Here is a 20973-nt window from a genome sequence, read left to right as displayed (position 1 = left end):
ACGGGGACTCCTTGGGGGCTGGGAGTGTGTGTGGGTCTGAGTAGGCAGCCCCTCTTTGCTGGGCCCAGCCTCCCCAGCAGTGGGGCTCCCCTCAGGCACAGCAATTGTTCTGGGGTCCTCTTGGTGAAGTCCGACCCCTCCTCTCCCCTCCCCACCCCCCTGCCCTCAGTGGTCTTGGGGGAGGTTTAGTGGGAGGGCTGACTGGGCCACTGCAGAGGCTGCTTCCCCCTCACACCAGGAAAGGACTGGTTTCCAAGGCAGACTGGTTTCTAGCACTTGTTTATTGAGCAGTGCCTATATACCAGAGGCTGTTCATCCCGCCATGGTGTCTCCCCACAAGCACCTGTGTTTTCCACCTGTAAGGACCAATGCTGGGTGGTGGGCAGGGCCAGAAGGGAGAGGCCTCCGTCAGCCCTGCAGCAGCAGCTTGCTCTGCAGCTCCAAGAGGAGAGCCAGGGAGCAAGGGTAGAAGTGGAAAGGGTAGGAGGAAGCCCAGTGACCCCAGCTAGCCCTAGCCTGGCTCCCTCTACTCCCCAGCCCACTGGCCACTGGCTGTGGGGAGCCCTTACCTAGGGCCAGCCTCCCTCCTGGGGCAACCTCCTAGGCTCTGCCACAGGGGTTGTGGTTATCAAGGATGTCAGAGGTGGCTTTCTCAGGATGTCCTGTAGCTGGTCCCTCACCCCAGTCCCTGGGGTCCTGAGGCCCAGGCACAAATACCCTGACGGTTGCCCCCTTCTGCCCGGGGCAGAACGGTCGGGCTCCTGGCCCTCCCTGCAGTTGTTGTTCTGGCCCTTTGCGCCTTTTTACTCTTGGTCGTCAGCTCCACAACTTCTGGGGTCTTTTCCTTAAGTCCCCCATGCATTTCATCCATATTGGTCTGGCACAGTGCTCACATGGGGTCAGCTGTAAGGTCGGATGGGTCGGTTGAACGAGGTATGCAGTTGGTAAGGAGGTGATGTGTGGGAGGGAGGGGGAGAGGAACTTGCCGAGTGGACGGTGGGGCATGCTGGGTGGAGGGCGGCTGGACCTAGGAGCCTAAAGAGGCCCAGGATGAGACCAAGGGAGGCTAGCATGGCTAGAGTTCCCACCCTGGCTCTACATCTTACTGCCTGGTTACAGCTCTGTGCCTCAGTTTACCCAGCTGTCAATTGGGATGACTCTGATTGTACCTCCCCTCCTTGCTTGGGGCATTTAAGGTGAGTTCTTGCTACTTGGGAAGGGGCCCACACAGGCCCACAGAGTGAGCTTGTTGTGTATTTGTGAAATGCTGGGCTCCACCCAGGGTGTGGAGGGAGAGCCGAGGAGGGTGCGGCAGGGGCTGATTTAAGCTTTGCAAGGTCACTCTGCTTGCTCTGGGCACCCAGACAGGAAGGGTGGGTCCAGGCTGGTGGCACAAGAGCCACAGGTCCCACCTTAGACCCCACACCAACTCCTACATGCGCCAAGGTATGTAGTAAGTTTAAACGTTAGAAAAAGTTTTTTAAAATTATGATGCATTTACTTTAAAAAAAAATTTTTTACAGATTTTATTTATTTGACAGAGATCAAATAAAGTAGGCAGAGAGGCAGGCAGAGAAAGAGGGGGAAGCAGGCTCCCTGCTGAGCCAGAGAGTCAGTCGCAGGGCTGGATCCCAGGACCCTGAGATCATGACCTGAGCTGAAGGCAAAGGCTTAACCCACTGAGCCATCCAAGCGCCCCTTATGATGCATTTTTTTAAAGATTTTATTTATTAGAAAGTGAGCACGAGTGGGGGGGAGGGGCAAAAGGAGAGGGAGAGAATCCCAAGCAGATTCCACGCTGGGTACCAGCCCAACATGGGACTTGATCCCATGACCCCAAGATCAGACCTGAGCTGAAACCAAGAGTCAGATGCCTAACCGACTGCACCCCCTACCCCAGACACCCTGATTATGATGCATTTTTTTTTTTTAATAGATCCTACAAGGACACCTGGGTTAACCCGCTGCCTTCAGCTCAGGTCATGATCCCAGAGTCCGATTGAGTCCCGCATGGGGGTCCTTTTTCAGCGGGGAGGCTGCCTTTCTCTCTGCCTCTGCCTGCCACTTTGCCTACTTATGCAAGCGCGCTCGCTCTCTCTCTCTGTCAAATAAATAAAATCTTTTAAAAAAAATAAAAATAAAAAATAGATACTAGGGACAAAAGTGAACTCACACAGCGAACCCATCTTTTAAAATATTTGAAAGCATATTTGTTTTGGAACAGATTGTAAGGGAAAACCTAAGGGGGTAGGTTTCAGGGGAAATGCTCTGGATGTGGCACTTTGCAGGTCCCTGAGAGAGTGAGACTGGTGAGCTGTGCCTGCCAGGGAGGCACTGGGGCCTGGAGAGTCCGGGTTCCCTGGGATGGTGGCCAGTCCCCTCAGCAGTTCGGCCACAGGGGCGTTCACCAACCACCTCATCACACCTTCCTCCTGTTCTCAGCCGCCTGTGGTCTAAGGTGGGGAAGGTGTTCAGCGCAGTGTTGCAACAATGAAAACAGCCTCCGAGAGCCGTGGGGAAGGAAATGGTAGTAAGCCGGTGTGGCTCAGCTTCCTGCGGCCCTGAGGTGGCTAGGGGCGCCCTCTGCGCCAACTCAAGATCCTGGTACAGGTTTCACAGAAGGAAAACTGGATTAGCTGACTCTGACCCGAATAGCAACAGACATGGCTTGTGGTTGGCTTGTCCCCCCCCACCCCCACCCCCACTCCCGGGGAGAGAAAAAGGAGCCACGGTGGGCTGTTGGTGGGGAGGCAAGGTCAGTAAAGTGCTGTGTGCTGAGTCATGCCAGAGCTGGGAGAAGCATTAGGAATCCTGATCCTGTCTTTAAAGTGCTGCTATTTGGTTCATCATGCCTTTTTTACATTACTTTTAATTTACATCACATGAGAGCATTACTTATCTTGCTCATGAAAATTCTTGGTGCCCCTTTTACATTGTGTCCAAGGCAAGGGCCTTAGTTGGCTTCACCCTGGTCCTGGTCCTGACCCAAACAGTCATTACATGAGGCAGGTCTATAACGGAAATAGAACATATTTTTTCAACCATCAATTAAAATCTTCCCCACATGCAAAGTGATAGAAATTTAAAAAAAAGAGAGTGATGGTTCTGCATATGTTCTTTCGTCCACCTGGAAAACTGCACTGTCCTCAATGTCCCATCTCACTGCATCGGACCCAAGAGCCCCTGTTGGGGGCTGAGCTGACATCTGGTGCTGGCGTCATACAGTTGGATGTGCTCTTGCTAGCACTAGGAGTGGCCTTCATCCCCGAGCAGACATCCTGAAGGCATAAAAATTTCTCACTTGGGGAAAGTCTCACTGGCAGGCCTCAGAGGGAGGGCTGGGGCTTTTAGGCCTCTGGGAGTTTCTATGTCTGAGCCAGCAAGCCACGCTCAGGCTATCCCAGGCCCTTATACAGATGGCTTAAGATCGGAGCATTGCATTGGCGGTGCTGCAACTGGGGCTCTGTCATCGCCTGCCTTCTCTGGTAGGGAGGAGGTATCCTGCACCAGAGTCTTGGACACCTGGGCTAGAGCTCTGAATCTGCTCTGTTTTTGAGCCCATCACTGAATCCCTTGGAGCCTTTGCTGACCAGTCTGAATGAGAACAACACGACCAACCAGCGGAACTCGTGTAGAAATTCCACGGGGCCCCCATGAGGAGGCTCCTGCCAGGAGTGGCAGCTCAAGCAATGTGAATTTCAGTGTGAATTTCCATTCTTTCCTGGAAGATATAACAGGGACATTTTAGGGCTTACTTTGTAAGTTTTTATCTGTAGCATTTTGGGAATATGCATGCGTTCCTTCTGTTCCCTCTAGACCCCTTTGCCCTCAAGGGTCACCAAACCTTGTTGATTTTACCTCTTCAGTAGCCACGGATTCCCTTTGTCCCCAGTGTCCCCGCCCCAGTCAGGCCTGGCCTCACCTCCACTCATTCTCGCCCCGTCGGCATCCTCCAGGCAGATACCGACCCTGGGCCTCCTGTCTTTGAAAGCCTCAGTGCAGGCACCTTGTTCTCAGGCACAGCCTGCTCTCTCCCCTGATACCTGAGCCTGTCCTGCTCTGTGGGCACCTGGCCCACCACCTCCCAGCCTCCCATGCATTTAGCTGTGGCTTCTAGATGTGATCCGAGATACTAAGTGCAGGCTCTGGTTTATTCCTTGAAAGGTACGTGCCTGCCCCTTCCTTTCTTCCCCTCGAACAGGCTGGAACAAGGGTGCAGTCACCGGAGCTGGAGCAGCCATCTTGGGCCATGTAGTTAAGACTTCCCTGCAGTGAGAGGGGAAGGTGGGAGGAGAAAGAGGCCAGCCTGCCCTTCCCTGCTAGCCTCCATTTTGTTCACGGTTGTGTCCTCTACCCGAGGCCACAGCCTGACAGGTGACCCCCCTCCTACAGGGGCAGCACTGTGTTCCACCGATACCCTCTTCAGTCAGGGCTGTGGGCTCTCTGTGGCTGGTCCTGACTCTGCAGCCACCCCCGTGGACCCCTTCACTACACTATCCTTGGGTGCTGCTGTGGGTGCCAACCTGAGCTCCCTCCACCCTCAAGTCCTGCCCTGAGCCCCGTTGCCACAGGGCCTGTGTACCCCACTGCTACTCATCTTTCTGCTCTCCTGCAGGGCTGCCTCTGGGCTGGTCCCCTGTGCTCTCATCGCCCCTCTTCCTGCCCCCACAACTGTTGGACACCGGGTGGCAGGTTTGTGTCCCCCTGTGCTCATTCTGGGGGGCAGCGCCAGGACCTGCATCGTGCCCGGTGCAGCAGGCCTCCCTCCCTTCTGCCTCCCCTCCCTCCCTCACTGGACAAGTCTGGAGACCGGAGGCCTAAGCAAGCCCACAGCGTCCTGCAGCTCGGCTCTGTGGAGGGACGGAGCTACTGTGTAGGCAGGCAGAGAACTCAGATCCTGTCAGAGGGCAGTAGTGCTGGCGGTACAGAAGGTGGGGAAGGAACCAGGGAGGGTGTGCTGGCTTTGGACCGGGTGGTTAGGAAAGGCCTCCGAGGTCGCCAGCAGGGAGGCTGGCGTGTGGGGGCCCAGGGACACGGGAGGAAGAGGGTGAAGGCCGGGAGGCTAGAAGGCCACCTCTGACTCACTTAACGCCCCCTCCTGTGGCTGTATGGGGATGGCTGAAAGGGCACCCGCTCCCTTCCCTCGAGTCGGGCGCTGTCACCCTCTGGAAGGAGGGGAAGGCAACAGGCGTGGGGTCAGAGGGAAGTGGCCTATGGCCCTAGCCAGGAGGCAGAGTGGAGGCAGAGCTGACTGTGGGACCCCAGACTGGAGGAGGACATGCCCTGAGCCCAGCAGCAGGAGAGCCAAGAGCTGAGTGGACTGGAGCCCCCCGGGGGTTGGGGGTGGGCACTAGCCGTGGAGTCCAGAGCTGTGGGAGGCCCAGGCTCCCCATTACCGGGGGTGGCAAAGTCGGAGGAGCAAGCCCGCAAGCCACCTGCTCCACGCACAAGTCCCCAAGAATGGAGGCGGGAAAGCCCAGTCCCCACCCACCGGCTTGGGTCAGATGACTCGCTCAGCCCAGACAGCAACACTGCCCCGCAAGGGGGCCCGCTCTTCTCCGTGCCGCACTCCGGGAGCTCTGTAGCGTCGGATGGGACAGACAGACCACACCCACGTGCAGAAAACACCCGGTTTATTAGGATTAGCTGTGACATACATGGTTCCTTTGATAGTTCTGAACGGATCGCAAGTCCCAGTAACGGTACGCACAGAGGGTTGTGGCTGAGCTGCAGGTACAATAAGTGGCAAACTGCTTAGATCACGATAACCCCAATGAGTTTATGTTAGTGATTGGTGAAAGAGAGAAAAGGTAGCATGGGACCTTGCCACAGTGCAGAACAGAGCAGGCGGGTTTCCCAGGCATCCTTTGGTGCCCCCTGGAAGCTGGGAGGGGGGACCTGTGACCATCCACCCCCATCCCTGCAAAGGAGCAACCACCGCCCCCCTCCATTCCCACTGCAAAGGACATCTTTTCCTAGAAGGACTGCCAGGCCTGAACCCCATGGTTTCTGTATGAACCGGGGTGACCTCCGATTTCCAGAGGAAGGGGCTGCCTCCACGTCAGTGCTTGGACCTCGGGTCCCAGGAGGTGTGCGTCTCCGGGGTCCTTCTCTCCTTCTCAAGGCCGGGCCAAGAATGACCTCGCTTCCCTTCCAAACTCAGCTCCTCATCGTGGTGAAGGGATGACTCTGAAGCTCCCAATGTCGGCATGGAGCCGTCACCACTGAGAATGAACTCGAGCCTTGCATAGCTCCCCCAGGACAGGCGGGCCCATAGCCCTGGTGCGGCCCCAGTGGGACAACAGACGCAGCTGGTGTCTGCCTCCCACACCTGCTCCCATTGAGCAGTGGGTGTAGCCATGTCCTTGTCCCCTCCTGTTTTAGGAGACAGTCCTGCTTCCAAATAATTCTTTTTTCTTTTTAATATAGGCAATTTTTTAACCTTTAACCAGATATGTAAATGTGACTGAATATGCCTCTGTCAGAGCTTTCATATGAATAAATCCATGCGTCCAAATCACTCCTGGTCAAACCACGGGCCTGATATTTAATTAGAGAAATGGCCAAGCCGGCACATGCTCTGGGAGAGGCGTCAGGGGTGGGAGGTGAGGCGGCTTCGTGTGACTTGCGTTATCCCAGCTCTGGGCGAGAATTCTTGATCTGGACTTAAGGGTGCCCGAGGTTTGGGGGGTTTGTGGGTGGCATTTGTTTTTCCTCAGCCGAGGAGCAGAAACATTCATACAGTGGCCCAATTTGAACAGGCAGGGGCTGACCTTCTCTTTCAGTGCATATTTTACATTTTTCTCCTCCAAAAGAGAAGCCAGAGAAGGGAGATGGGTCACAGAAAGCTTCTTTCTGTGGGGCCATGGGCCCTGCCCTCTCCCTGCCCCTACCCCCACCCCCCGCCCACTGCCCAGAAGGGCAGGAGAACACAGACCTCACCCCCAGGTCAGCATGACTTCCCATTGGGGCCAGGGGTTTGCCCTCTGGAGGGTGACCAGCGCTTGGCTATGCCATGGTCAGGGCCCCTGGAAGGAGAGCAGGGGGACCCTCCCCTCTGGGGACCCAGAGCAAGCCCCAGAACAGGGCGTGGGTGAAGGGCAACAGTTCCCACCGCTGCAAGAAGAGAGGTGGGAGACCCAACTCCCAGTCCCCAAATTCAGAGGGCCTGGCCCGGGAGCAGCCGCCTCATCCAGGGCCTTGAGGTCCCTCGACTGCACCCTGCGGGCCGAGCAGGCGTCCCCCTCGCGGGTCCACCCCCACCCAGGGTCATATGTGCACTAAGGAGCTTCGAGGTAACAACAGTCCCATTTGAAAGTGAAAGGTTCCCCCCCTACCCCCGCCGCAGTGGCCGGTGTTCCCCATTTATTGCTGGCGCTAAGGGAGGGCCCAGGGTGGGCAGGTGGGGTTTGGCACCTGAGAAAGGCAGGTCAGGCGCTGCAGGGCCCTCTGCTGGGAAAGGTGGGCCCATGCCAGCCCTCGCTGGCCCCTCCTGTCCCAGCCTCCGGGAAAGGGGGTTGTGAGTGGGGCGTCGGTGCTGCAGCCCTGGGCAGGGCCATGGAGTCGGGACTCTCCTCTTCTGCCACCAGAGGGAGCTATGCTGCCAGAACTGAGGCTCCCAGGGTGGCTGTGGGCAGGCCAGGACCAGGGACACGCCTGGCACCGCCCACTGCTGGCCCTGCTTCCAGGGGTCACACCTCGACCTAGGGCCCTGCGGCCAGTTTGTCCCATCCTGTGCAGGGGCATCAGGCTCCCACACTTGGTCCCACCCACCCACCCACCCAAATAATCCCTGCTTTAGAATATACATTATATATTAAATGTTTCCTCTTCAATACCATTCCCCTCTCATAGTGTCAGGTCCAACGGGTCCCACAGGGAAGAGCAGCCTCTGAATGTGTAAAGCACTCAGTGGGCAGCCTCGGGTTCCCCAGGCAACAAGGAGGGGTTCCTGCCCAGTCCTCTTTGTGTGGCCAAACCTCATCCCGTCCCAAAGCCTAGCTCCAGGCTGACAAGGAGCTGACATGGGTGGCATGGGCGGCTCCTCGTGCCAAGGAAGTCCCGGGCATGTTCTGGGCCTCGGAGTGCAAGGGAGTCTGCCCCGGGGGAGCTGCCCCTGCCACCACATCCCACAGCCAGAGAAAGGCCACAGAGCGGGGCTAGTTGGGGAGGGTCCTGGGGTGGGGGCTGGAGGGAAGGGCGGTGGGGGGTGCTGGGAGACTCCTCTAATTATTGCAGTCAGGTGTTCGAGGAACACCAGGAGTTCCTGGGACCCTTGTTGGGGGAGGGTGGGGGGAGGAGGCAGGGCAGAGGCTTCACTTGGTTTTAAGGACATCGGAGCACATCTCCTCCCTGTGACCCCTCTCCATTTTTTCGCAAACATGTCTACACCTTAAGGTAGACCCAGTAGCAGGCAGCCTGGTATACAACAAAATCGACAAAATCGTGCTAGGGATTCCTCCAGTTTGTGATTTCCTCCCCCCTCCCCCGGCAAGCCACGCGTGAGAAGCCAGCTTCTGCCCGTCCTCTGCCCAGGTCCCCAACCGTGCGCCGGCCACGTAGCCGGTGCGCTCAGGGTGGGGACCCGGTTCCCGCCGCCCCTGTTCTTTGGGAGACCCACATGTTTATTTCACGGAAGACGGAGTTGGTTACTTCAGGAAGCTCTTTGTGGAGAATGTGGTAGGCACCTTCGTAAATCTGCAAATTGGGAAAGACAGGAGGTCAGGGCCACAGGAGGGGACAGGTGCAGGCGGGGGAGGTGTGTGGGGTGCAGCACGGCCGGGGCTCCAGGCACACCCCCCTGCGCCAAGGGCTCCCTTCTATATGCTGTCATTGCCTTCTGATCAGGTGGTGGTTCAGATACATTTAAATGTCCCATCCTGTTCCAGCATTCCCTTCTTAAATCAACTCACACCCTCCTTTGACTCTCTTTCTCTCTCCAGCTATGGACCTGTCTGTGCCTCCATCTCAAAAGGGTGATTTCCACTCTCTGTCTACACATCCCCGCCTTCCGTCTGGTGCGCAGCTTATTCCATCCTCACTTTCCCTCCCACCAGCGCTCAGGAGCGTTCTTGGCACGGGCTCCGGTGACCTTCACGTTGCAGGACTCAGGGAACACTTTCTGCTTTCATATGATTTGACTACTCAGCGTCTTTCAAAAGTTGGCCAGTGTTAACCTTCTAGAAACCCTCTCCTCTTGTGGTTTGCACGGATTTCTACCCTTCTGGTTGTCTTCCTGCCTTGCCAGCAGCCCCTTCTCAGTCTAGGCTTACCCATGGCCCTGCCGACCTCTGTGGGCTGGTGTGGCCCACAGGCATGGCCGTGGCCCTCCTCCTCCCTCCCTGGAGTAACCTTGTCCGGTCTCGTGGTTTGAAAACCATCCATGTGCTGGTGACTCAGGAATTTCTGTCTCCAGCCAGACCTCTCTCTGAACTCTAGATGTGTATATTTGACTGTTGATTTGCCATTTCCAGTGGGACTGCTAATAGGCACCTCCAAATCTCCTATTTTTAATACCGTGTTAAGAAATATAGCATAAAATTTGCCACCTTAATCATTTTCAAGTGCATAGTTCAGCAGTGTTAAGTATATTCACGTGGTTGGGCAAGAGATCTCTAGAACTTTTTCAGCTTGCAAAACTGAAACTCTGGCCCTATTAAATTCCCTCTCCTCATTCCCCACTGCCCTGGGCAACCACCATTCTACTTTCTATTTCTATGGTTTTTTGACTACTTTAGATATTGCATACAAGTGCAATCATACAGTACTTTTTCTTTTGCAATTGGCTTATTTTATTGAACATAATGTTCCTAAGGTTCACCCATGTTGTGACATGAGTCAGAATTTCATTCATTTTTAAGGCTGAATACTATTCTATTGTTGGTCTGGACCACATCTGATTTATCCACTCGTCCATCGATGGACAACTGGATTGGTTCCACCTCTTAGCTACTGTGAACAATGTCTCTACGAACATGGATGTGCGAGTACCTTTTAGAGACCCCGCTTTCCTTTCTTTTTCTGAGTTTTCTTTCTTTCTTTCCTTCCTTCCCTTCTTTCTCTCTCTCTCTCCCTCCCTCCCTTTCTCTCTCTCTCTTTTGAAAGCATGGGGGGAGGGGCAGAGGGAGAGGAAGAGAGAATCTCAAGCAGGCTCTGAGCTGAGCGCAGGGCTGGATCTCACCACCCTTAGATCATGACCTGAGCTGAAATCAAGGTTTCAGCTGACTGAGCCACCCAGATGCCCCGGTCTTTTTCCGAATTTCTATTGGAACTCTCTAATAGGTAGCTCCAAATGAAATTCTTGATATTCCCCAGATCTCTCTCCCATGTTACCCATCTCAGAACACATGCCGCACCTCCTCTCTGTACAAGCCTACAGCCCAGGACTCGCCCTGGTCCCTCTATCACCATCCCTCCCAGCCGGCTCCCGCCCTCCACTCGTGTCTCCACAGGGCAGCTGTGAGGCCACCTGGAGAATTGAAGTCAGCACAGGCCACTCTCCAGCCCCAGACACGCCCGTGGCCCCTCGTGGATCCGAGAGAAAATGTCCTGACTCTCCAGGGACACACAGGACAGGACTCCCCTCCTTGCTCAGCTCACACACCATGATCTCACCAACTGGGGGTCTTTGTGATCGTTCTCCTTTGGTCTGGAATGCTCTTCGGCCATTCTCCCTGAGCACCCCATCTGAAGTAAGAGCTTCACCATTGCCTCTGGTCACCCAGCCCACCCCTGGCACCAACCCCCTGCCTCATCAACCCAGTCAGATTTCTGTTTATAGCTCATTCCGCTGGGATGCAGGCCACGTGGGAGAGTAGGACTCAGCCTGTAGGTTCCCCAGACCTGGCACAGAGTAGGTGCCTGTGAGTGGCTGAATTAATGATTAACCGAGTGGTCTTCCTGGTGCCAAGGCCAGGGTGGGCCGTGGGAGGCTCCTACTTTCTGGCTGCAGGCCGGCCTGCTTTTTCATGCGCCCCGCCCCCGACCCTGGGCAGTAACACCAGCCAGCCTTCCTTTCCCCTTTCTCCTTTCTCTTCATCCACAGACCCACATCTGATGGTCGGTGTGGGCTGGGGTCTGCATTTCCTAGTGGTGCGAGGGGAGCACCTGATGGCCGGTAGGGATGCGAGCATCCCTGTCAGCAAGGTGCAGGGAGGAGAGGGCCAGGAGCTCGAGCCGAGGACCTGAGTTCGAATCCCGACTCTGCCACTCAGTAGGCGTGGAATCTGTGTGACTTGTCTCCTCTCCCTACAAGCCCCGGGAGCAGGGCCCCCACATGTGGTGGCTGGGGCTGTGGTATCACCGTCAAAGATGTGTCTGCTCAGGAATGCACCCCGGGGCTGTGTCTGTCCAGCCAGCCATGGAGAGCCACTTTCAGGAGCAGCTGTCCCCTGACGGGTACCCAGCAGACGTTCCTCTAGCTGGGGCTCTTCCCAGTTCCATCAGGCAAACAAGATGGGCTCATCTCAACCCCACGACAACATGTGCCATTGTGAAAGCTACTCCGAGGTGGTGCCTTGTGGTCTGTTGTGTCTGACATGGCACGCAGCTAAGCCACAGGTGCTGTCCCCTCTGCAGGACATGCTCTTAAAGAATCCCTCGAAGACCAGATCCCAGCAGGAACCCTGCCCATGTGTGCTCAGTGGCCCCGGTGATGGCAGCTGAGCTGGGACCTACTGCTGCTGCTGCTGCTGCTGCTGCTGCCGCCGCTGCCTCAGGGGGCCGGGCAGAACACAGGCCCTTGACCTTGGTCACGACAGAGCTGAAGACACCCCCTCTGGGGCTTCTTTTGCTCAGTGCCTGGCTGCAGGTGTTCTTTCTGAACTGCTAACTTCTCAGTGTTCCCTCCTTCTCCCTTTAAGCTCTGTCATGAGAACGGTCAGCTAGTGGCTCATGCACTCCCTTAGAATTAACACATCCCTGGGATTTCTGGTGCTTATTCCCGGGGCGGGGAACAGGGGTCACCAGTGCCACCTTTCCCCAGCCTTGGGGGATTGGTACCGGGGTAAGGGGGCAGCTGCTCACCTTGAGCGTCTTGTCCTGGCTCTTGGCGGATTCCATGAGCAGGTAGGCCCCTTTGCTGTCACAAAGGCGGTCGGCAGAGCCCTGGAGCAGCAAGAAGGGCAAGGTCAGCTTGGGGAGGGCCCGCTCCACCCGTGTGACGGCGTTGAGCAGCTGGATGCCGAAGCACACCTTCAGACCTGCCCGACAGATGAGTGGGTCCGTGTTGTAAAGCTCCACCTGCAGGCAGAAGAGACAGAGATTTCCATCAGTCTGTGGCTAGGGTTGCGGGCTCCAGGTCCAGAGAAGCAGACCTATTCCCCAGCAGTCTTCCTTCTGCTCAGGCCTGAATAGCTGGTTCCATTCGGGTGAGCTGGGTCTACGGTGTGGGTGCCAAGAGCTGGCAGCGTGGCCCGCCCTTCCAGAACCCAGACCTGCACTCCTTCCGGAGCCTCTTCTTCCGGGCTCTGCCGCAGTCCACATTCATACACGTGCGCACAGACTGTTCCAAAGCACGCACTGGTCACTCAAAAGGTGTAAGCAGTGTCCTGTTGTTTTCTGTGATGATTTCACTCAGGGATGGCTCTGAAGATGTTCTGGTGTTAGCTTGTGTGGATTTGGTTTTCTTCCCTTAGTGTCTGCCTGCCTGCAGCGGGTGAGGAGAGCCCACGTGAGCTGAAGGCCCCAGGGCTGGTGGGAGGGGTCCCGAAGGCACAGGGGAGCAGCAAGCCTTGCTGCAAGTCTGGGGTGCCTGCTGCCCTGACTAGGAGCCTGTTGACGCCCTTATCATGTCTGTGCCTTCGTGGGATGTGCCTGGAGGCAGGTCCTCCCTCCTAACCGTCAGCCCACTGGACCTGACCCTGACACCCTGTTCCCTGTTCATGGTTCCTAAGCCCACCCAGTCTTTGGTGGGGCAGCCCTGGAACCCTGTCCTGCTCTCTCTAGCCCAGATTACTTTCTGCCTTGACTCCTTCTGCCTTTGAGGGAACAGTGAGCTACCTGTTCCCTCTGGCCTGAGATGGGGTATCTGTCAGAATCTGGGTACCAAGTTTCTGGAACTCTCTGAGGCCCATATAGGCAGGTGGGAGACCACAATGCCCCTTCACTCACTTTCCTCATCCTCGCCAACAGGATCTTAGATAGTTGGAGAAGTGCCTTGTGATGTCAGGACTGGGTGAGGGAGCAGAGAAGCCACGGGGACAAGATGTCCAGGAACAGTGGTCTCGTGAGGCGCCAGAATGTCCACAGTGTCCGGACTCTGATTCTCTGAACGAGGGGGCTCCATCTCCCCTTCCTCACTACCCCCTACAGGGCCTGGGCCAGAATCCTGGATCCGTGCCAAAGGGGACAGGCTGTCCTGGGTTAGTGCTGGCATCCCCGGACTCCTCGCATGCTGGGGACTGAGCACAGCAAACCAGACCATTTGTGAAAAGCCATGCAAGAGGGAATAGCCACTTTCTGCAGCTGAGCTGGTATGACTCTTGCAGGGCTGGGCCATCTGTCTGGGGGCAGGGTGGGGACAGTGCATGGCCACAGCAGGGGATCAGTAGGGGTCTGTAAGGAAACCTCTTGGAGAGAGGGCTGTCGGGTCCAGGAGAGCTCTGGGCTGAAAGTGTGTCTCAAACTGACGCTAACAGGAACAATGGCAACGGCAGCACCCATGACCTGACACATGACCCAGGGTGTCACATGTAGGATCACATTCGGTAAAAAGAAATAAGGACAGCTAACATTTATTTCTGAGCTCTCCCACCAGTTTGGCCCTAAGTGCTCAACCCGTTTAAGCTTCACGACCTTCATAAGCACGCTGCGTGAAGAGGAATGGTTCTTGTGATCCCTGTTTTGCAGAGGAAGAACCTGTCATTAGCTTCCCAATTCTTGTTCTCCCCTATAGAACCCTGGATGTTTGGTTTGGAACACTACCGCTCAGAATAAAGAACTACATTTCCCAGCCTCCCTTGCAGTGGTGTGATCATGTGACTATATCCTAGCCAATAGGAAGTGAGCACCAATGCCAGGTGCAACTTCTCATCAAGGCTTGTCTTCCTGTTGCCCCCTTTCCTCCTCCTACCAACGAGGGCAGAACACAGCAGGAGAAGGGAGAGAGGTGAGGCCACACAGACGAGGGCTGCACCCTGGAAACAGCGAGAAAAAGATGAGAGCCTTTGGCTGTGAGAAGTCACTGTGCAGAGAAATGAGCGTCTCTCCTATTAAACCCCTGCTGTTGTGGTCTGGTCCTGGCAGGCTGGTGAGCCCAGGCTAGCCGTGCTCCATGTGATCCTGCAGGACCCTGTCTGCCAGGAATGTGTGCTAATGTGAGCACAGGGCCAGAGCCCATTATGTCCTTCCCAAAGCCGCCCGACACTTTGCCCTGCTGACCCAGACCTTCCTGGGCATGCGAGGGCCCTGGAGGAATCTGTTTAATTGCTCTGACAGCCCAAGTGTCTTCCTGTCACGTCTTCCTGCTTCGTTTTTCCATGTCTTGATCACGTAGGCCCTGTTTACACAATGGTCTATTATGGGCCCAGGGAAGGAACTAGCAGATGTGTTGGGGAAAGGGCAGGCCCTGGTGTGAACCTGGGTGGAAGCCGAGGGGCAGAGGGAAACTGGGACCAGGAGGGAAAGGAGGACCATACCATGCAGAAAAACTGAGGCTCAGAGGGCCCAACCCTCCCTTCCTCCCCGCAAGTAACCATCTGGCCCAATCATGGCAGACTTTGTTTGTTGAGAGCTTAAGATCTAAATCTTCCCAAAGTCCTCCTTTTGGGTGGGAATGTGTCCTGTCACCCCCAGGAAGGAGACAGACAGGGGTCTCCCTCCTACACCAGCCCCAAGCCCTGAGCACTTGTCAGGAGAACTTGCCCATTCAAAACCAGAGACCAAAGAGTCAGTCCCAATCGATGACTTACTGTAGCATTCCATCTCCATGACATTCTTGAAATGACAAAATGAGAGAACAGGTTAGTGGTTGTCAGAGCTCAGGAGGGGTGAGGTGGGTGGGAAGTGGAGTAGATGTGGCCATAATGGGCAAAAAGAGGAATACTGTGGTCATGGGGATGTTCTGGGGCTTGACTGTATCAATGTCAGTATCCTGGTTATGATACTATCCTATGGCTTTGCAAGATGTCACCAACAGGGGGGACCTGGGTAAGGGTACCTGGGATCCCTCTGTACTGTTTTATTTTTAGAAGTACATATGAATCATAATTTTCTCCAAATTAATTAAAATAATTAAAAACACATACCAGGGCGCCTGGGTGGCTCAGTCAGTTAAGCGGCTCAGATCATGATCCTGGAGTCCCAGGATCGAGTGGCTCCCTGCTCAGTGGGGAGTCTGCTTCTCCCTCTGACCCTTCCCCCCTCATGCTCGCTCTCTCTCTCTAAAATAAATAAATAAAATCTTTAAAACACACACACACACACACACACACACACACACACCCCAAAGAACCAGTCTTTGGTACTCTCTCTCACACCCAGCTCCCTCTATTTTTGGACCACAGCTGGTCCTGCCAGCTGAGAACAGTGTCTGCTGGGAACATAGCAGCCAGAGGCTGATCTGAGTCCAAGGGACTGAATTCCTGCTCCAGACAAATGACTCCTGGGGCACCTCCACTGGCTGAAACTTGAAGTCTCAGAACAACATAAGGAAGACTAGAGGAGTGAGGCCTACCAACCTTGATACCTCCTAGCTATGTGATCTGGACAAGGCTCTTCTATCCTAGACCCAGTTTGTTAATCTTCGGAAATGGGATGATGGTAGAAGTGCCTTGGGAGATTCAGTGAGATGATAAAGCCCTAGTGCCAAGCCCAGTGTCTGGGCCACAGCGGTGGAGATGATGTGTGGGTGGCATCTGAGTCTGACACTGGGAAGCAAGGAGAGGAGAACCACTCTTTGCTGGAGCAGAACAGGGTCTGCTTCAGAGACCCCAACCCACGAGGTCTCGGATGAGGCCCTTCTTCTTCCTGGGCCTCAGTTTCCCTGTAGAGGGGACCTCAAAGATTCTCCTTGGGTTATAAGTCTGATAAGCTGAGAGTATTTTCCTGGCCTCCTCGGTGTGTTTAGTGACCCTCTAGCCCCTTGCTGTTTTCTGAGGCTCTGAGGGCTGTTAGCAAGGTTGAACTTGACAGTCAGGGAGGGATGTGGCCACTGGGACTTCTGACTTCTGCACATAGTGTCCCTGTGGGAAGAAAACTTTGCCCCAAAGCACAGTAAATATAGCTGCAATCCACAGCTGGGAGTTTTCTTAAACTTTTGGTTGAGCAAATTCTGGGCCCCACCCCTACCGTCAACTCTCTTGACCTATTTTTAGAAAATCAGTTCTGTGATGAAAAGCTGAATTCATTCTTGATTAGAATTATATTAAAAATAACTCACATACTGAGCCCTTAACTCTGCCCCAGATGTTATATTAAGTGCTTTTCTTGTATTTGCTCATAGAAACTTCTCAGGAACCCTATGCAGCGACTAGTGTTATTACCGCCACTCTGTACGTGAGGAGCCCGAAGCCCAGAGGGGCTAGGTGACTCACTGAAAGTTACACAGCAAGTAAGGGGCAGAGCCAGGATAAGAACATAGGCCACTGGGCTCCATATAAGCGTTCTTAACCACTCACCAGGCTAGGCTCCCTGTCCAGAGAAGAGAAAGTACAAGTGGGTCTTGTGCACAAAGATGGCCAGGAGTTTTGGAGGTGGCCCTCCCCAGAGAAGGAAGGGGTGGGTCCTTGGTGAGGACAAGAAACCTCCAGGCCTGAGAGATAATGAAGTGAACTGGTGGGCCGCAGAGGTTGCCTTCCTTCACAGGCTGCCGAAGGGGATCGGGGGGGCTCCCTCGGGGCTCAGACCCACATGACACCATCTGCAGGATGGCAGAGGGGAGGCAGGGGTCTTGCCTAACTTGGCACAAAGCCTCCCCAACTCAGTTGACTGAAGGCAAGCCCTGTTCACCAGGATGCCCAAGGCTATGACTACTGGAGTGGGCGCCCAACTTGGGTGCTTGAAGTTCTTGAACTAGCCAAGAACCACCAGAAATAAGGACACTTCCGTTCCATTGTGGTTATAAAAAGGATTAATTGGGATCAGCTTTTGTGGATGAGTTACCACTTAATCAGAAATATATGAATTATTGAACATTCTTCCCCAAGAATTACTTTTTCTATTAAGCTTGAACTCGTGGACATTCTGGTCTCTGCCTTTTGGAGCCATGAGCTGGGCTGGCAGGTCATGACCCTGGGCCTGTGGTTGCAGGTGGTTTGCACAAACCCAGCATGAGTGATATAGACAAACAGCCCTGCTCGTTCCTTTGGAGTGGGGCTCCCTGAACTGTGACCCCCAAAATCCAGACACAGCTCCTGAGTGGTCACCAAAAGAAGGGGAAAAGCAGCCACCATATTCACCACCCAGTCACATTGGCCACAGCCACCTTTTCAGAGGCCCGGGGACCGACTAAATGGTAAGGGGAATAAGAAAGCATTACAGAGATCTCACAAGACCAACTCCCTAACGGCTGGTCACAAAATAGCAAGATATGTGATCATGAGTCTTAAAATCAAAAGTTGGAGGCAACTAAGGAAATCAGAATATGGTGTAGCTAGACGATGGGGTAGGGAATTCCTATCACTTTTCCAGCGTGAGATAATGGCATGGGGTTACGTGTAAATATCCTCCTTCTGGTTTCTTCCTCTTGGGCAACACAGGCTGAAGTATTCAGGAGTTTAGGATCCTGGTGTCTGCAAAGTAACTTCCAAAAGGTTCAGCCAAAACAGCGTATCCACTTTATGACACTGGACTGGGCAATGATTTCTTGAATATGATATCAGAAGCATAGGCAACATAAGAAAAAAGTAGGTAAATGGGACTACATGAAAATGGAGACCTTCTGTGCATCCAAGAACACTAGTAGAAAGGCAAGTAGTAGAAAGGCAAGCTACAGAATGCGAGACAATACTTGCAAATAATATACAGCATTAGGATCTAGAATATATAAAGAGCTCCTACAACTCAACAACAACAAAACACAAAAAGCCTAATTAAAAAAGGAAAGAGAACTTGAACAGACGCTTCTCCAGGGAAGATACAGAAATAGTTGATAAACACATGAAAAGATACTCAACATCATTATCCATTAGAGAAATGCATAAACCCAAAAGTATCAAAAGCAGGGTCTCGAAGAGATATTTGCACACCCATGTTCACAGCAGCATCATTGACAGTAACCAAAAGGTGGAAGCCACCTAGGCGTCCATCGATGGACAAATGGATTAATAAGGCGTGGTCTGTGTGTACTATGGACTATTATCCCATTATCCCACCCTATAAAGATGGTTGTGACACCTGCTACAGCATGAATGAGTTTTTTAAAGAAATGGTGCTAAGCAAAATGAGCTAGTCACAAGAGGACACCTACTATATGGTCACAGTCATACAAGGGCCTTAGAATAGTCTAGTTCCTAGTGACAGAAAGTAGGATGGTGGCTGCCAAGGCCTGGAGAGGACAGGGAACAGAGAATTACTATTTACTCAGGACAGAGTATCTGTTTGGGAAGATGAGAAAGTTCTAGAGATGGTGGTGGTTAAGGCTGAATAACACTGGGACTGTAATTTATGCCCTTGATCTATACATGTAAAAATGGTTAAGATGGTAAATTTTATGTTCTGTATATAGTACCACCATAAATTTTTAAAGAGATAAAATAGATATCCATACTGATATTTTCATATTTAAGCATGGATTCAACAAGCACAGCGGAATATTTCCAGTTGGTAGATGTTGGGGAAGAGTCTATGGGAGAGCTTGTACTACCACGGGGACTTTTCTGTAGATCTGCAATTTTCCATGATTAAAGTTGGAGGACAAAGGTCATTTCCCCCACACTCCCAGTTTTTAGGTTCTTTATTTGGTTTCCCTTTGCCAGTGGAAGCCAAACATCCCTCAGGTAGGCCTGCGGCAGGGAGACCCCTGTGGGCAGAGTCCACTATTCAGGGTTAGTGTGTGCCTAGGTCATTTCATGCCAAGGCTTGGCAAGTTGGCTGCATCCTCACGTGAATGGGGGTCCAGATCTTAGCTCCTGTGTGGCTTCGAGGTAATTGAGTGTGTTCTGAGAGAATGAGGCCCAGGGTTATTCCCATGTGAACCTAGCCAAGCGCATGGCTTCTTTCTTCTTGGATCCCATGAAGGTACTTGGGAGAAAAGCCGCAGGGCAGGGAGAGCACCCCGTGGTCTCTGGTCTAGCTGGCAGCTGGGACGACCCCTGACGGTCTCCCTGCCAACTCACTGGCTTGTCCATTGCCGTTTGAGCTGCTGCCCAGAGGAACCTGCCTCTCTCAGAGTTGGTGGCAGAAGGAGAGCAGAAGGAGAGGCAGAGAAGGTGGGCAGCAAGCATGCGAGGGGGTGGAGTGGGTCAGGTGCGTGGACCCCTCGTGTGCAAGGGCCCAGGACCAAGCTAGACCAAGCCCTGTGCTCCCTGTTGGGCACTCCCATATGGACACAGACATTCCAAGAGACATTCTAACAGCCTGTTTTTTTGTTTTGTTTTGTTTTGTTTTAAGGTGTTAGTAAATTATTAGCTACTTCAGACGAGTCCTCTGCAGGGCACGTGAGCTAGGAATGATGGAGAATCACAAAATAAAATCAGCTAACCAAACCGGGCATACTGGAAAGTTAATAACCAGTTCTCAGAGGGGTTTTCTGTGGGAGGCTGTGTCCTGGGGACAGAGTGGGAGGCTGGGCCTATCTTTAGCTGTGGGGACAATTAGTCAAAAGCCTCGGTGATGGCCAAGCTTTCCAAACCCAGGCGGGAGCCATCCGAGGGCCCTGGGCAGATAGGGCCTCCTCACAGAGGGGGTGGGAGTCACGCGGGCAAGAGGGGCAAGGGAGCCTCATCCTCAGCCTGGGGGCACCTCTGAAATGCCGGGCAGGGGTCTGGGGCGGCACCCCCCACCCCCAGGAGGAACGAAAGGAAGAGAGCTGGCCACTGCTAACAGCAATCCGGGTGCCTGGAACCCACCATATGGCCCCACTGGCAGGAGCGCCGGCAGCCAGGATGCGCTTGGAGGGCAGCCAGCATATTTATAGAAAACAGACGTGGTCCCGAAGATAAATCGCCTCCATGTACACACAGTGGATGCCCCTCGCAGAGGGGATGATCAGAATCACAGCCCGGCCTTCCTCCCAGTCTCCACCTGCTCCACAGGCAGGAAGGATGGAGCTCAGAGACAGCAGGGTCTTCTGCACATGTGGTTTTGGGGGGTTATCTGTGGTTTGAGGGTGTGAGGAGATCGTCAGCAACCTCCTCCCTTCACCTCTTGCCCCAACATCCTTGGCCGGAGAACTATTTAGAACATTTGAGGCTTTTCAGAGTGGGAGGGATTCATCCCATTGTGAACCCCCCACGACTGCGGGGGGTATGGTGACCACGTCAGCACTCCAGTGTTCTGGTCAAGGATGCTAAATGTGTAGACAAACACAAAAAAACTGCCCAAGTGGCAACTTCTTTGTTCTCAAGATTTTTGTGCCAAGGGCACTTGGCTCAGAGTAGAGAGATCTGGGCTCAAATCCTTACTTAGTAGCTGTGTGTCCTTGGGGAAGTGACTTGCCCTCTCTGCGCCCACACTGCACAGATCCAGAGACTGGTAGCAAGCTGGCATCCGGGAGCTGTGGCGGGATACAAGGGCTCCAGGTGTGACTCGGCAGAAGGCTACGACCGTTGCGCACTGGCTGGTGTCAGGATAATTATAAGGCATTTTGGGCTGAATTCCCAGAAGCTTCGCACCTCCTGGGAGAACGTGTCTCCGTGGGCTGGCTAGTGACCGTGCCGTGGTGCTGTGAGTAAAGGGTGTCATGCTGACAGGCCTGGTTGGCTTGTGAGAACACTTGCCACAGCAAAGCCCAGATGCACGTTGGGCTTTTGACACTCAGAGCCGCCTGCTTCCCCACAGACAGACTTCCAGACCTTCCAAGAGCCTGCGGCCCCT

The 20973-nt window shown here is 54.1% G+C and overlaps 1 protein-coding gene across 3 annotated transcripts in view; it reads right to left on the bottom strand.

Annotated features, from left to right (window-relative positions):
- Positions 1–5616: 5616 nt before the first annotated feature.
- MGLL (monoglyceride lipase) overlaps positions 5617–20973 on the bottom strand; it is a 225506-nt gene continuing 210149 nt past the window's right edge. For all 3 annotated transcript variants that reach the window (XM_032337903.1, XM_032337955.1, XM_032337933.1), the window contains exons 7-8: positions 12025–12240; positions 5617–8697 (exon numbers count right to left, since the gene is read on the bottom strand). In XM_032337903.1, the coding sequence (XP_032193794.1) occupies positions 8572–8697; positions 12025–12240 (342 nt within the window). In that variant the 3' untranslated portion in view covers positions 5617–8571. The remainder of the gene's footprint in view (positions 8698–12024; positions 12241–20973) is intronic.

The sequence above is a fragment of the Mustela erminea genome, chromosome 1, assembly GCF_009829155.1.
Source record: "Mustela erminea isolate mMusErm1 chromosome 1, mMusErm1.Pri, whole genome shotgun sequence".
NCBI lineage: Eukaryota > Metazoa > Chordata > Mammalia > Carnivora > Mustelidae > Mustela > Mustela erminea.
The sequence above is the reverse complement of the archived record's forward strand: the minus strand, read 5'-3'. Positions and strand labels throughout refer to the sequence as shown.